The sequence below is a fragment of the Micropterus dolomieu genome, linkage group LG21, assembly GCF_021292245.1.
Source record: "Micropterus dolomieu isolate WLL.071019.BEF.003 ecotype Adirondacks linkage group LG21, ASM2129224v1, whole genome shotgun sequence".
NCBI classification, from domain to species: Eukaryota; Metazoa; Chordata; class Actinopteri; order Centrarchiformes; family Centrarchidae; genus Micropterus; species Micropterus dolomieu.
The window spans coordinates 29,836,220-29,849,332 of NC_060170.1; the positions used below are offsets into that span (position 1 = coordinate 29,836,220).

General features: G+C 37.2%; 1 protein-coding gene across 10 annotated transcripts in view; it reads left to right on the forward strand.

Annotated features, from left to right (window-relative positions):
* The window catches only part of pbx3b (pre-B-cell leukemia homeobox 3b), a 58,250-nt gene extending 52,888 nt beyond the window's left edge, over nucleotides 1–5,362 (forward strand). For 4 of the 10 annotated variants that reach the window (XM_046035983.1, XM_046035979.1, XM_046035980.1 and 1 more), the window contains 4 exons: nucleotides 550–627; nucleotides 1,053–1,165; nucleotides 1,971–2,057; nucleotides 3,698–5,362. In XM_046035983.1, coding sequence (XP_045891939.1) covers nucleotides 550–627; nucleotides 1,053–1,165; nucleotides 1,971–2,057; nucleotides 3,698–3,790 — 371 coding nt within the window. In that variant the 3' untranslated portion in view covers nucleotides 3,791–5,362. The remainder of the gene's footprint in view (nucleotides 1–549; nucleotides 628–1,052; nucleotides 1,166–1,970; nucleotides 2,058–3,697) is intronic. The other 6 variants (XM_046035982.1, XM_046035981.1, XM_046035985.1 and 3 more) reach the window with 3 other exon arrangements.
* The last annotated feature ends 7,751 nt before the right edge of the window (nucleotides 5,363–13,113 follow it).

Consider the following 13,113-nt stretch of genomic DNA (forward strand, 5'->3'; position numbering starts at 1 on the left):
AAAAAAAAGACCTGCCCTCTACCTCAGCCCTTAACCTGCTGCCTACCTGCCACACTCTCTCATGCACGATTCACACAGGCAAGAGTGACAGGCTCTGCTCCCAGCTTGGGGATCACGGTGTCTCCTGTCTATAAGACAGTTGATGCCAAGCAAACTCATGCATAAAGAGAGCGTTCCTGACTTGTGAACCGAGAACACATGTATTTTTGGCAAAATAAAATAAAAAAAAATCCAGAAGGATGCCATGGGATTTGTTTTCCCTTGACTTTCTGTCAACTTTCTGTCATTTGTAATGTAATGGTATGTAGTCCCATTGAATGGTAATGCTTTTTTTGCTAAAAACAGAGAATGATAATTGCTGGGAGCATTTTACCTAGAGTGATAGTTTAAAATGGCGTAATGTGGAGTTCATGTTGAATAAGAGTCTAAAAGCCTAAAATGGGCATGTTTAGTCTGGTTTAATGAGTAATGTAATGCTGAGTATGGACTAGGTTGACCTTCGTCGGGATGTGGTAAGCTTATGAAGTGGTCCCTTTTTCTTGCACCCAGGATTCCAGATGAAAGATGAAGAGTTTCAGCTGGATTCTGCAGAGAGCAAAAACACTCTTTTAACCAACATGTTTACTGGTACTGGTCTTTTCATAAGCTTCTTATTGTCCTTGTCATTTACCATGTGATACCTCCCTGCCAACGTTAGATTGGAAGTAGGTGATGTGGAACAATTGGGAGCTTAAGCGACCAACCTCATATAGAACCGGTCCCCTTGTGTCATGTGATTTTCATTTCATTTGTGTCCACCTGCATTCGTAAAAAGATCCTCTTGAGTCCTTCTGCATATCGTCCTCTTCTGTTTGTTCCTTTGCTTCCCTCCCTACACCATTATAGTTGCTTGCTTTATGGGAGCCTTTCTTCTGTGTATTTTTCTGCTTGAGTTGGGTCTGTATATGCAGACACATGCACTGTGTGTGTGTGTGTGTGTGTGTGTGTGTGTGTGTGTGCTTTCCCTTTATAGCCTTCTCATGTATTCAGCTACTTACATCCTCCCTTTCCAGGTTCTTCAGGTTCTTTTAACCTCCCAAACTCTGGGGACATGTTCTTGAGCATGCAGAGTCTGAATGGGGATTCTTACCAAGGGGCACAAGTCGGAGCCAATGTACAGTCACAGGTAGGATCAACAATAAGGGACAGTTCCTGACTACCAGTGCAGAGAGCTGTCCTTGTCTTGCCTGTGTACTGAGCCATCCACAGTGCAGTCTGAAGCACATTAAACCAAAAATAGACAATAAGAAAAACACGCTGCTCATGCGAGGGCAGTTCAAATTACCACAGTGAGGCCTCCTATAACCTCCAGTTGACTAAAGTGTTTACTGACTATTTCGCTTTGGATGGAATATTTTGGCAGCCAAAATATAATCCCACCCCATTGCTACCATGCCACAAAGCAATTTACTGGTTACTATTTCAAACATCTTAAGTAAACGTTGCATTTGGCTTTGACTTGAACTCTTGGGTTGGTATTGGGTTTTTGGTACTGTGTTTTCCCCTTTTTTCTGTATTCTATATTGCTGTCTTCCTGTTTCATCTTGTTATTGTGTGTTGTTGATGTCTTCCATTTTGTAAGTTTAATGCAGCTACACAAAAAATCTATGTTTATTCATGATTAAGGTAAAAAAAAATTTCAGTAGCTATAGTGCATTTGTTACATTATTTCCACTTTGCTTTTGTTTATTATTCCATAGCCACTATAGAAAATGTAATAGATTTGAGCATGCTAGTAATCGTCGGTATGCCTTTTTTCCCTTTAGAAAATCTATTAGCTGTGTTACAAATCTGGTTAGTAAATTTGCTCTCTCAGGAGTTCCTCTGTGAGTAGTCAGTATCTGTTGCTTCACTGAGCATGTTTACAGTTAGTGTTGGCCTGCTTTGAGACACTGAGTTGACCAGCTTGTCCACTTTGTCTGTCCCCTCAGGTGGATACCCTGCGCCATGTTATCAGTCAGACGGCAGGATACAATGATGCTCTTGTGGGAAACATGTATAGTTCACATGGCTTAAATGTAAGTAGAGGTTTTGTTGGGTACACATTGTTGAGACAAAGGCCATGTGAAATTAGTTGCCGATGTTTTTTATCATCAAAATATGCTGCATGTTTATATTTTGATTATATTTAATGAAGGTACAGCACATTGTAGCTTCCCTAAGCATGTGCTGTACAATATTAGACACCAATGTGGCATCTTGTCACTTTGTCACATGATATGAATAAAAGTTGCATTTAATCAACACACACTACAGGGAAATCATCTCCACCTTTACCTTAATAAACATCTTTTAATACTTTGCTTGACTCAAACCAGATGGGAAAAAAGGTCGCTGCACAGTATCTGTTGCATTTAGCTGTTTTTGAAATGCTTCACACGATTTTCCATAGCCTTATCTTCATGATAAAATATGAACATGTGATCGCCTGCAGCTCTTCCAGACGTGAATTCCATCTCCCTTGATGAGGTTTGATATGGTGCCTTTTTGTAAAGCAGCGCATAATCAGAAGCTATCAGAGTAAAGATTAATTTTGTTGATGAGAGAGGATGAAGACAGAGGGAGAGAGAGAGAAATATCATCAGGCAGCTCTCACTTTTTCTGCTCTATATCAAAACCTCAGTATTTGCTCTCTTTATATTGTTATGCCTGCTGGGTAAAATGCCCGCATATTCACAGTCTATTATTATTATTATTATTATTATTATTTAAACCTTAAGCATCAAGAAAATAAGGTATAAGATTTACAGTAGTGTTTGAAATTAAAAAATGATTTATGTGCAGAAAAATTAACACATTTTTATGTAAACAAATGGTGGGGGCTGTTTGCCAGCATTCAGTGCTTTTGGTGTCATTTTGGCTTTGCTGAAGCCTTGTTGCTATAAGCTCTTTAGACATGTCAACTCCTACCAAGATCAAGTGTTTTTTTCACTTTCTTACACGGTTTCTCACTTCCATGTGCAGTGTAGACCTGTACCTACTAGCTCAACAGAGCTCAGTACGATCCCTACTAAAACAACAATGATGGCACTTAACCATAACGAATGATAAAAAAGAATCGGAATAAAAGAGTAATACACAAACAACATTTTTTTTTTTAAAAAGTCAAATTGTGGCATAGCTCCTATTTTGTAGCAACAGCCCTTAAAGTTCCCTATAGATATATTTGCATAGACTAACCTTTAGCTTTGTTGGTGGTGACGTAGAAGGATCCAGTAAAGGCTAGGTCATGCCTGGAGCAAAGCAAAGTCAGGCTGGCTAAGACTGGCTCTCTCTTGGAGAGGCCCTACCCTGTCACTTTCACTCAGCTCTCCCCACCTCACCCGGCCCGAACCCTCCCTCTTCTTGACTGACAGAAAAATATGTAGCGACAAGCTGTCGGCCGCTGCTGAAATCTGCTTAGACACTGATTTCAGGGACTGCTCCCATTGGTCAGGACACAAGACAAATTTGTTTCCACGAGTGTCTTTGCTGATGCTCTACTGTAATACAAAGAATGCTGGACTAATCACAGAGCATTATTGTGTGTGAAACATTTAAATATCAGCTGACACAACCAGAATGTATGAGTCTCCATTTCCATTTTTGGAGTGCTATGTTATATTTTACATTGCAGAAAATGTGATTGTAATCTCAACCTTTCCCCTTTGCGTCCCAGGCTAATGGGGGATGGCAAGATGCAACAACTCCGTCTTCTGTAATATCGCCGACAGAAGGACCTGGAAGTGTGCACTCCGATACCTCGAATTGATCCGCTATTAATTCATCTTCGCCTCAAGCTGGGCATGGACTTTTAACTGGCTGACCAACTGCAGAGGATATACAAAAACTTTTCACAACAGATTCGTTTTTCGTGTACCTTCAAATTTCCCACTACCATGCACAAAGGCAAAATGACAACATCTTTTAACAAACAATGTTTCCTCATCGGTCCGTGTTTTCTTTCTTCCTTTATAAATCTGCTTTAAACACCGTGCTTATGCACCATGTTTGTTTATCGTAGAGGTAAGCACACACGTACAAACAGAAATCAGTTCTCAAATGATACTTGGTAAACATTTAGCTTAGACATAAAGCTTAAAATACTGGATGACACTCTACTTAACATTTTTATGACATTTTAAACGGCCATTTATTTTGATTCTTGATTTAATTACTTTCCATTTTGATAATTAGGTTCCCTTTCAGTTCATACAATGCATAGATTAAAGCAGCTGTTTCTTTGACTGTAATGTGCTTGCAATCTTGTCCAGCAACTCAACAATGCTACTGTTGACAGCTCAATGGCAGCTTTGTAGTTACTTTCAAGATTTATTTTTGCCTTACAGCCGTATACATTAGAAGAAGGAAACGACTATTCAAACTCTGGAACATAAAGAAGTATAATTGATTGCTTGACTATTACATGACACCATTCCATATTTTATAATTTGATGTTTAGTATGTACATATGTAAACATTTTTTTGTACTGCTTATCAACAAATCCCCCACAGTAGATCATTCCTTCATGACACAGGAGCTGGCCCCGTTACACAGGAAAATATGTACATATTATAGCTTAAGAGTAATTATACTTCCCACCAATCAATACACAGCTTTATTACCTCATTCAAATTCATACAAACCAATAATTTCAACATTTCTGTAGCTTAGAGTGCTCACTTACTACCTCTAAACAATATCACCACCATAGTTTCTTTTGCCCTTATTTAATGTTTTTATGTAGTTACTTTGATTACATCTTGTAACACTGTAAACTCTTCATTCTCTATGTAATCTAATGTATATTTTAATCTTTTAATAAAATACCGTTGCTGTACTGCAACTTAAAATGACAAAAATAAAAAATGAAAATAATAACAATATTAATGCCATGAAAAAGTAGACAGGGAGGGGGGTGTCTGAAGAAGTTGTTGGTCTGTGGCTTTTATGAGGGGTTGCGATGAACATTGTTGATAAATTAACACCAAACAGTAAAACTGTTGTAAATACTGAGAAAAAAACATTTTGAATGTTGCTCATCTTGTTACTAAATCATGCAAAAAAAAGAAAAAAATCTCTATAAAAACTGTAATGCATAGAGGTTTCAGTATTCAGAACTGTAAATTTTCAGCTCTGTTCAACAGGGTTCAAAACTTCTTTTCTCTTTTTTCTATTGTATGTGATTCTGAAACTGAAAAGTCATGACAAATGATTTGTGGCAGTGATTCTAATGTATTAAAGATGTTTAGTGTTACTTTCTAACCAGACTACACCCTGGACTGAAAAGTCTTCCTTGTGGTAGTTGTGTGATTTGAAACATGAATAAACCTTTTGCTTTCATGACAGCAAGGTGTGCTCTCTTTCGTGTTTGTTGAAGCAGAAGGAGAGCCAGGGCGTGTTTCTCCATCACCAAGTGCATGTGATCCCTGCACATATAAGCTCTGTGCAAGGCCTTTGCTCCTGTTTTATATGGTGGGTAGAAGGTAAAGACTTAACCTGGTTTGCAGCTACTGTGGAGCTGACATGGTTAGTGCAATTAACTGAAATGTCAGGCACTTCTAATTCAGGCTATTTTGTCTGTCTGTTGTGGAAAGGCTGCCTTAATGGATCATTGGTTACCAATTCCACATGGAGATTGACATCCATTTATCCTCATTTTCTCAGCGGTTCTTCATTCCTGTCTTCCCACAGCTTGTGTCCAGTGTTTGTGTCTCTCAGTCATGGACCCTCTTGGATTTTTGACAGTGTAAATGCCAATAAAACACAGTGTGTTTCTACACTAAAGCAGCAAATAGAGAATATCTCCAGTCACAATGTGCAGCTAATTTTACATTTTGTGTGTGTGCATGTGTGCAAGTGTTAAGTATTTGTTTTGATTTCAACATATGAGTGTAGATAGATAGGAAAAAGAGAAAAGAGATGTAACAGCATAGCATGACTTTAATTCAAGCACAAAGCACAGACGGTTTCCCAGGAGAGCATATTTGTCCACTCAACCAGTGCAGAACTTTATTGAACACCTTTCTCTGGAAATCATATCTTTATCCTGATATTACACACCCATGCCTCAGATTTCCAAATGCCTGGAGATACTTATTTAAAAGCAATTTGAATTTTTTGAATTAGTGTTGACTTTTTGGTTAATCAAAAAAAAACATCATGGATTTTTCTGTTTGAGGTAGATATTGCAAAATTTTACTGTTGTTTTAATTAACATTTAAGGTTTCTTCACAAGCTGGTTTGCTCCATGGCAATGCGGTTTAAGACCGTTCTATTCGGGGGGGGAAAAAACGGGATATGCATATGCATACACTACATATTTTCTCTGACAGGAATTATGAAAAGCATTTGGAATTCGTTGTACTCCTCCATTTGGATTATAATCCATTTGCTCAGTCTACCTTTACAAATAGATACATTTTCTTCCTCAGGACTTCAACTATTGGATTTTAAGTACTGCACTCAGCAAAATTGGCCTCAGAACCTTTTAAATAAAGAAGTTACATTTTCTGAGATTATGCTTATTAGAGCTTTTTGTAAGGTTCATTAAAGACGACATTTTCTAAGTAAAATTCACCATGAAAAGCATGCATCATTAAATATGGAAATCCAGAGTTATATTAGCAATATGCACTTAGCTGCTGCCAATTAAATTAAAGAAAGATGTAATTTATATTATTAAGGTAGAGTTCATATTAAATTAAATATAAAATGTAATTTTTTTCACTGTTTGATTTATAGCTTAGAGTGCATTGTTCACAGACCCATGTTATACTATTTTTCTATAGAGATATTGTTGATATTAAAATGTAAAAAAAACTGTAATTGCATCTCTGCTATTGCTGAATTAAATTGGTAAGAGGTTCAAACAGAAATCCGGAAGCTGGCACATATCTATTTTTCATTTTAAATATGACTCTATATGCACACACATTCCCCTTAAAGCATCATTAGTGTCTGCAACTACTGTGTTCTTCACTTTAGATTTGATTTGAATAATTATTACTTTCTGAAGCCTTAGGAATATGAGATCAGGATGAAATAAGAGTCCGCTTTGATCCTTGATCATAGATTGGGATACATACAGTAGGAAACAGATCTTAATTAATTAGAAAACAATTTGGGGGATATTCCAGAAAGCATGTTATTGTGAAAGCTGAGCTCAGTTCATTTACAACAGCTGATTCATTTTATGTACTTTCCAAAAACAGCTAACATGATCAGGCTATATTAACAAATCAAAAAATTTCACACCTGACTTGCATGAATCACACTAATTCCCAGTGAAGAAGACAGAGATTTTAAGAGAAAGACACACTGTTCAGAGACACAAAGAAGCACATACAGTACAGAATGAAGAAGAAAAAACTGCCCCTAAACTGACGTGACTATATAGGTTTAATTTATTGTAGATTGTGGATCTGCAGTTTTGACAAAATGCAGAAGAACCCAGACATGGGATAATGCCTTGTTAGGTAAGTGTGTTGGTGAACTGATCTTAAAATCTTGAATTACAAGAATGCACACACATTACAGGTATTAAAACATTGGTAATTTCAAATGCCCTATTCAGCATTTAAAAACACAATTTATACATTTAATAAATGCATTACAACCCGCTAACATGTAGTTGTGAGCAGATATAAAGACATATGTGTTGTTTAACAACAATGACGTTATGTATATCATTACAACAGTGTTTTCCTACATTATCAATCATTGTCTGTTTGTACATCAGTCTCTCCTGGGTGCCCACACGATGAGAAGTCATATAATATAGCACAACTATATTAACTCTGAAGCAACAACTTTGAACAATCTATTTGTCTAGCAAGATAACTGAAAATAATATGTTTCTAAACATAGCATTGCTTTGTGATTTGAATCAACAACCAGTGAAATTGCTCAAATAAACCATTCTGATTGGATGTCTGGCCCTTTAAATGTTTATTTTCAGTAAACTGTTTAATGTGCCTGTTTAATTTCTTTGATCTGACTCAGCTCATATTGCATCTGAATAAGAGGTAATGTTGAGAATGCTGCTACCAAAATGTGATGTTGAGAATGCTGCTATCAAAATGTGATGCTGAACCAAAACGTTCACGTGTGATTGTAAAAAAAAAAAAAAAAAAACATCTTTACACATATGACATGCGGGATACCCTATTCTGGAACAGGTGCTTCTGGTTACCTTGTTGTTTCATTACTTCTGGAATATCCCCTTTGGACAATGGTTTTACTTCATGAGATGCCCATAAAGCCAGAGACATGAGTAGTTTGATTTACCGAGCAGGAGTATAATGGACCAGAGACTTCCTGCACTGATCTCTTCAGCAGCTCTGACTTCTATTAAGAGATGAGTCCTGAGTGGCCTTTGAGCTTTAAAACAGTAGAGTTAATTAACATTTGATCTTACCTCTCCTTACATCTTTAGAAGTTCATTTTCAATTTCATTTCAACCCATTCACCCATTTTGGCGCTCGAAGATTGCTTTACGATCACACATAGCCTCATGTCTGAACTGATGGTGGCTTATCATAGCTTGTTGGGCAAAAGCAGGCATGTGAAGGCTTGTGACAGGAGACAGATGTTTGCCTTACCTCTTAGCAGACGCGTGTCAGCAAGCAAGGGCTGCCTTTGTGCTGCTCAAATTTACTGACACCCAGTCTCAAAAAACAGAAAACAGCAAAAAACAGGACCTGCATCTGTCTTTCTCTGTTTCTCTGTGTCTGCCTCTCTTTCACACACACACACACACACACACACACACACACATACAAACATTGAACAATACAAATTATCTTTTTCTAATTTGGCTTCATAAAGACTTCATTACTGAGTGTGTCACCATTCACTGAACTGCACAACTTACAAAGCAGGTGCAAATCACCAAGACAGATGATAGTATGGAGGACACTTTCATATAACACCACAAAAGGTTCAAGTACCGTAATATAAAACTGATGGTGGTGACAGCTCTTAAATTCATTTGATCTATAGAGGTGCAGTATGTGCCTTTGACTAAATTTGGTCCTTCTTACTGCTTTTAAGAAAAACATTTGTTAATAAATGTGTCACTTCTATATATAAATGAAAATCATACATTGTCACAATGCAAATGTCTGGCATGCTGAAAACATGCCACAGCTCTTGACAGTGGTTTATGTAACAGTTACACTTAACACTCAAACTAATGTTTCCATCATGCTGTGAATGGAACAACTGGGAAGATGCATTCCATCCATATGCATTGTGTTTCAGTGATATTTACTAAAGCTTAATAACTAAATATAACATGTGAAAATTAACCACAGTAGTTATCTACAAATCTTTGCATAAAAATTCATTTTTTTATTTTAGGGGGAAATGCTTATGCTTTTAGTGAATTTACAGGTTAATATTCCAGAAACATACTGTTGCTCAATCAAACAATTTTTTACATGCATGATATAGAAAGCTTTCATGGTAGAAAAAAAGAAAAGCAACACTTCTAAACAAGAAACAAGAAATCCTGGATATTTGCAGAATGCAAGGAAATAATACTGAAATTGTTGTTTTTGCTGAAGTTCTGTTGTTACTCAAAATTTCTCTGTGGAGTTTTTGACCACTAGTGACACTATGGAGCAATGTTTGTATGAGTCAGTCCCCATTTTGTCTATTTTGAGCGCACCAATAAATGTAGCAATGTGCTAACAAAAGCAGTGAAGAAGAAGAATGTTAGCTAGCAAACATGGACACATAAACACTGTGCAATTTTAAATATTTTAAGGAGGAAATTCATTCAATGAGTTTGTTAGACCCGACGCATGCACACAGTGCATTTTGTTGAGAAACTCTGAATGTAAATATAACTTTTGATTGTTTACAAGAAAATTGTAAGGCACCTTTAATATACACAGCATGACATGAAAGCATCATTCCATCTTAATATCCACAATGAATAAAAAAATGTATATTGTTACACAAAAGATTACTGGTATTGTCTAGGTGGCATAAGTGAAATAAATATCTTTCAATAGTTGTTTAAAATATAAACCACACCTTACTGTCTGTATACGTTTATCTAAAACACAATGCACTCACTAGGCTCTATATGTCATGGTTTTATAAAGAAAAAGACAACATTTTTAAAAGGCCGTGGCTATTAACTGTGAATGTTTGGTATTCATGCATTGTACGTCAGCTAAGAGTTGGCAGGGCATGCCTATGGTCAATTGTTAATGCAGACGGTAAAATAGGTTTAAATGCTGTGCCATGATAAATGATCCTGTGATGACATAAAAATGGGACACACAGACATATGTAGGTTAAAGGTGTTTATACTGGAAAATACCACCGGATACAGGTGCTAAGGGAATTTGGCTTTTACTGTCTTGATTTCTGGAGACATTTTTCCATGTCCATGACTTATACAGGGTATGTCATTAGAGATGTTTGACTTAATTTATTTATCCATCCATTATTTAAAACGAATACTGTAACTGGTGGCATATATTGATTCAATGTTACTTTCCAAGTGGCTTAGAGATCTAAAGTACAATATGCAAATCCAATGTCCTGTGTTCAAATACCATCCAGGATTTTGCCTCATGTCTTCTTCCTCTCCTCCAGTGTATCTCATTTCTGTCTCCCTGTCTTTTCTTGGATATATATCCTGACATCCAAAAACAAATGATCCTGTTGTCAACTTCTGGAAAAAAGATAAAAAGGCTGAACCAATTTGTTATCCAAGATTAGGCAAGTGGGTCATTGAATAAGTATACCAGACAACAGCCAAAATTCATTTACAGGCTTTAAAAAGGTATAAAGTGACAACTCTACCTTATGTGACAACGTGTTTGTGACTAGACGCCTCTGATGTTTTTTTATTCTTCCAAAACATAAAATGGCTTGTTAAATATCCTTTGCTACATTTGCTGATGCTGAAGGTGGGGTGATTCAAAGTAGGATGACAACATGCTGAGAGAGATTATTAAAAGCTTCAAGTATTCAGAGTATTTTTGAGCTGCTAAAGGAACTCTGCAGTCAGAGTAATATTGGAGGTTTATTACATGGATGAACCTGATTGTTCACCCTCATCACTGTTTGCTGTTGGAACACAGGAGTTGTCTCAGCAGTAGGTTTATATCTCCAAGAGGCTACAGAGACATTGGACCAGTCATTTGTTCTTAGAGCAACTAGAAGCTGAATAAGCACACTCTAGAGTTGCACCTAACCTATTGCCTAAGCTAACCCACTGCTGGCTGAAGTTTTATATTTAGAGGACAGATGTGAGAGTGGTATTGATCTTCTCATTTATGTCTCGGCAAGATAGCGAATTTCGCAAAATATAATTGCTGTTAATGTGATGACTTCAGGGAGATTCTCTTGTCATGTTCATTGGGATTAGTCAGAGCACACAACATTGTTTAAAAATACATGATGAAATTAATGTACAAAAGCATTTCATCAACAAAAATGTGAACTTTTCTGAAATATCTCCAAACCTGAAATCCACCACCCAGCTCCTCTGATTCTGGTAATTACGTGAAATAACAACAAATTTTTGCAAGACATTTTCCCTCCTCCATGCACTATCTAGTGCAGTGTGGCTATAGGCTACATTGTGTAATGGGAAGTCATTAGCTTTTGGTCTGATGCAGTTTGTTCTCAGTCCCTTGCTGCTACATTTATATTTCATATCTTATGTTTCACACTGTATTAACAGCTGTGGCTTGTTTTTGCCATCTGCAGACAATTACTTTAGTTTACTTGGCTTTGTAATAATAACATGTTTTCTTCTTGCAACTCTCTCAATAGACAACATACTGCAAATTCTTGACAGGTGCTGAGGCATTTGCTCGGGAGACATGGTGAAGAGGATTATTACTGCATTATTTAGTTCTCCTGAAATAAACAAACACATTCCCTTCCTGGCATCATGTGCGACTACCAAGTCAGCACTGTGTTGTGTCGCATCGCTCCAGCTCAGAGCAGCCAATTATGATTTACGTCGACTACCAAGAACCTCAATGTCCCTTTTCACTACCAACAAGACCCACTTAGTGTTGAATATTTTCCCCTCCATACCCTCTCATTTGCTCAGTATCTCTTCCTCTTATGACCTTTTTACATTCACCTTGCCTTGTTTCACCTACTTGCTATCACCACAGTGGCTCAGGTTCCGCTCCACAGTCTAGTTTCAGTATAATAACTTGACACTTCACATTGCATTAGTCTTAGTCCCGACAACAAGGTTATGTGACCTATAGTGTCAGAGAGCATACACCATACTTGCCTGGAGTAGCTATTTATCAAGACAGCTTTGGGCCACCTATGATTCAGAGCAGAACAAATACAGATGTGAGGCGGTTATACTGAGGACATATTTGTCCAGCAACCAGAGTTTTAGCTAACAAACATCATCACACAGTTTTCTCTCACAGAGACTTGAATGGGACGTTTAATCCTAAACGAGTCACTAGGATCTGTGTCATTATTATTACATAATAAAAGCATAAATATAATTTTTAAGTAAGTCAGTGTGGTGTGAACTATGGAATCAAAGAGGATTCTTCATAAATGTATAAATTTAGATTTATTATTCTATTCTACCTATTGATTGAGAACTATAGCAGAGAAACTACAAGCTAAGTGTTGAGGGCCATGCACTGGGAGGATGGGAAGACTCTGGGCTGCAGAGAAGGAAGCTGGCTCTGAACCCTGAGGAAGTCATTAGGAGACAAGTGACCTCACTGGTGCAGCACTCAAAAAAGCTGCCCGCTGGCATGATGTCATATTTTACACGCCATCAGTCATTCTGCTACCCTTGGCCATCAAACCTGACGAGCATACAGATATTGACCACTTGAGATCATGAAAGGGAATTTCCAATCATGACTTTTGGGATTCTTGTCATTTTAATAATCCAGTGATGTGCAAAAATCAGCCTTTGGGAAACATCCTCCACCACACTCCTTAGTAGACATCTGGCCCTCATAACAAACTCTCAGATTATAAGTGAACATACAGGCATGTAAACAGATTTTAGACATTAGAAATTGCATGTATATATTAAAGGTTGTTTAAAAGCTTTCTGAGATGAACACTCT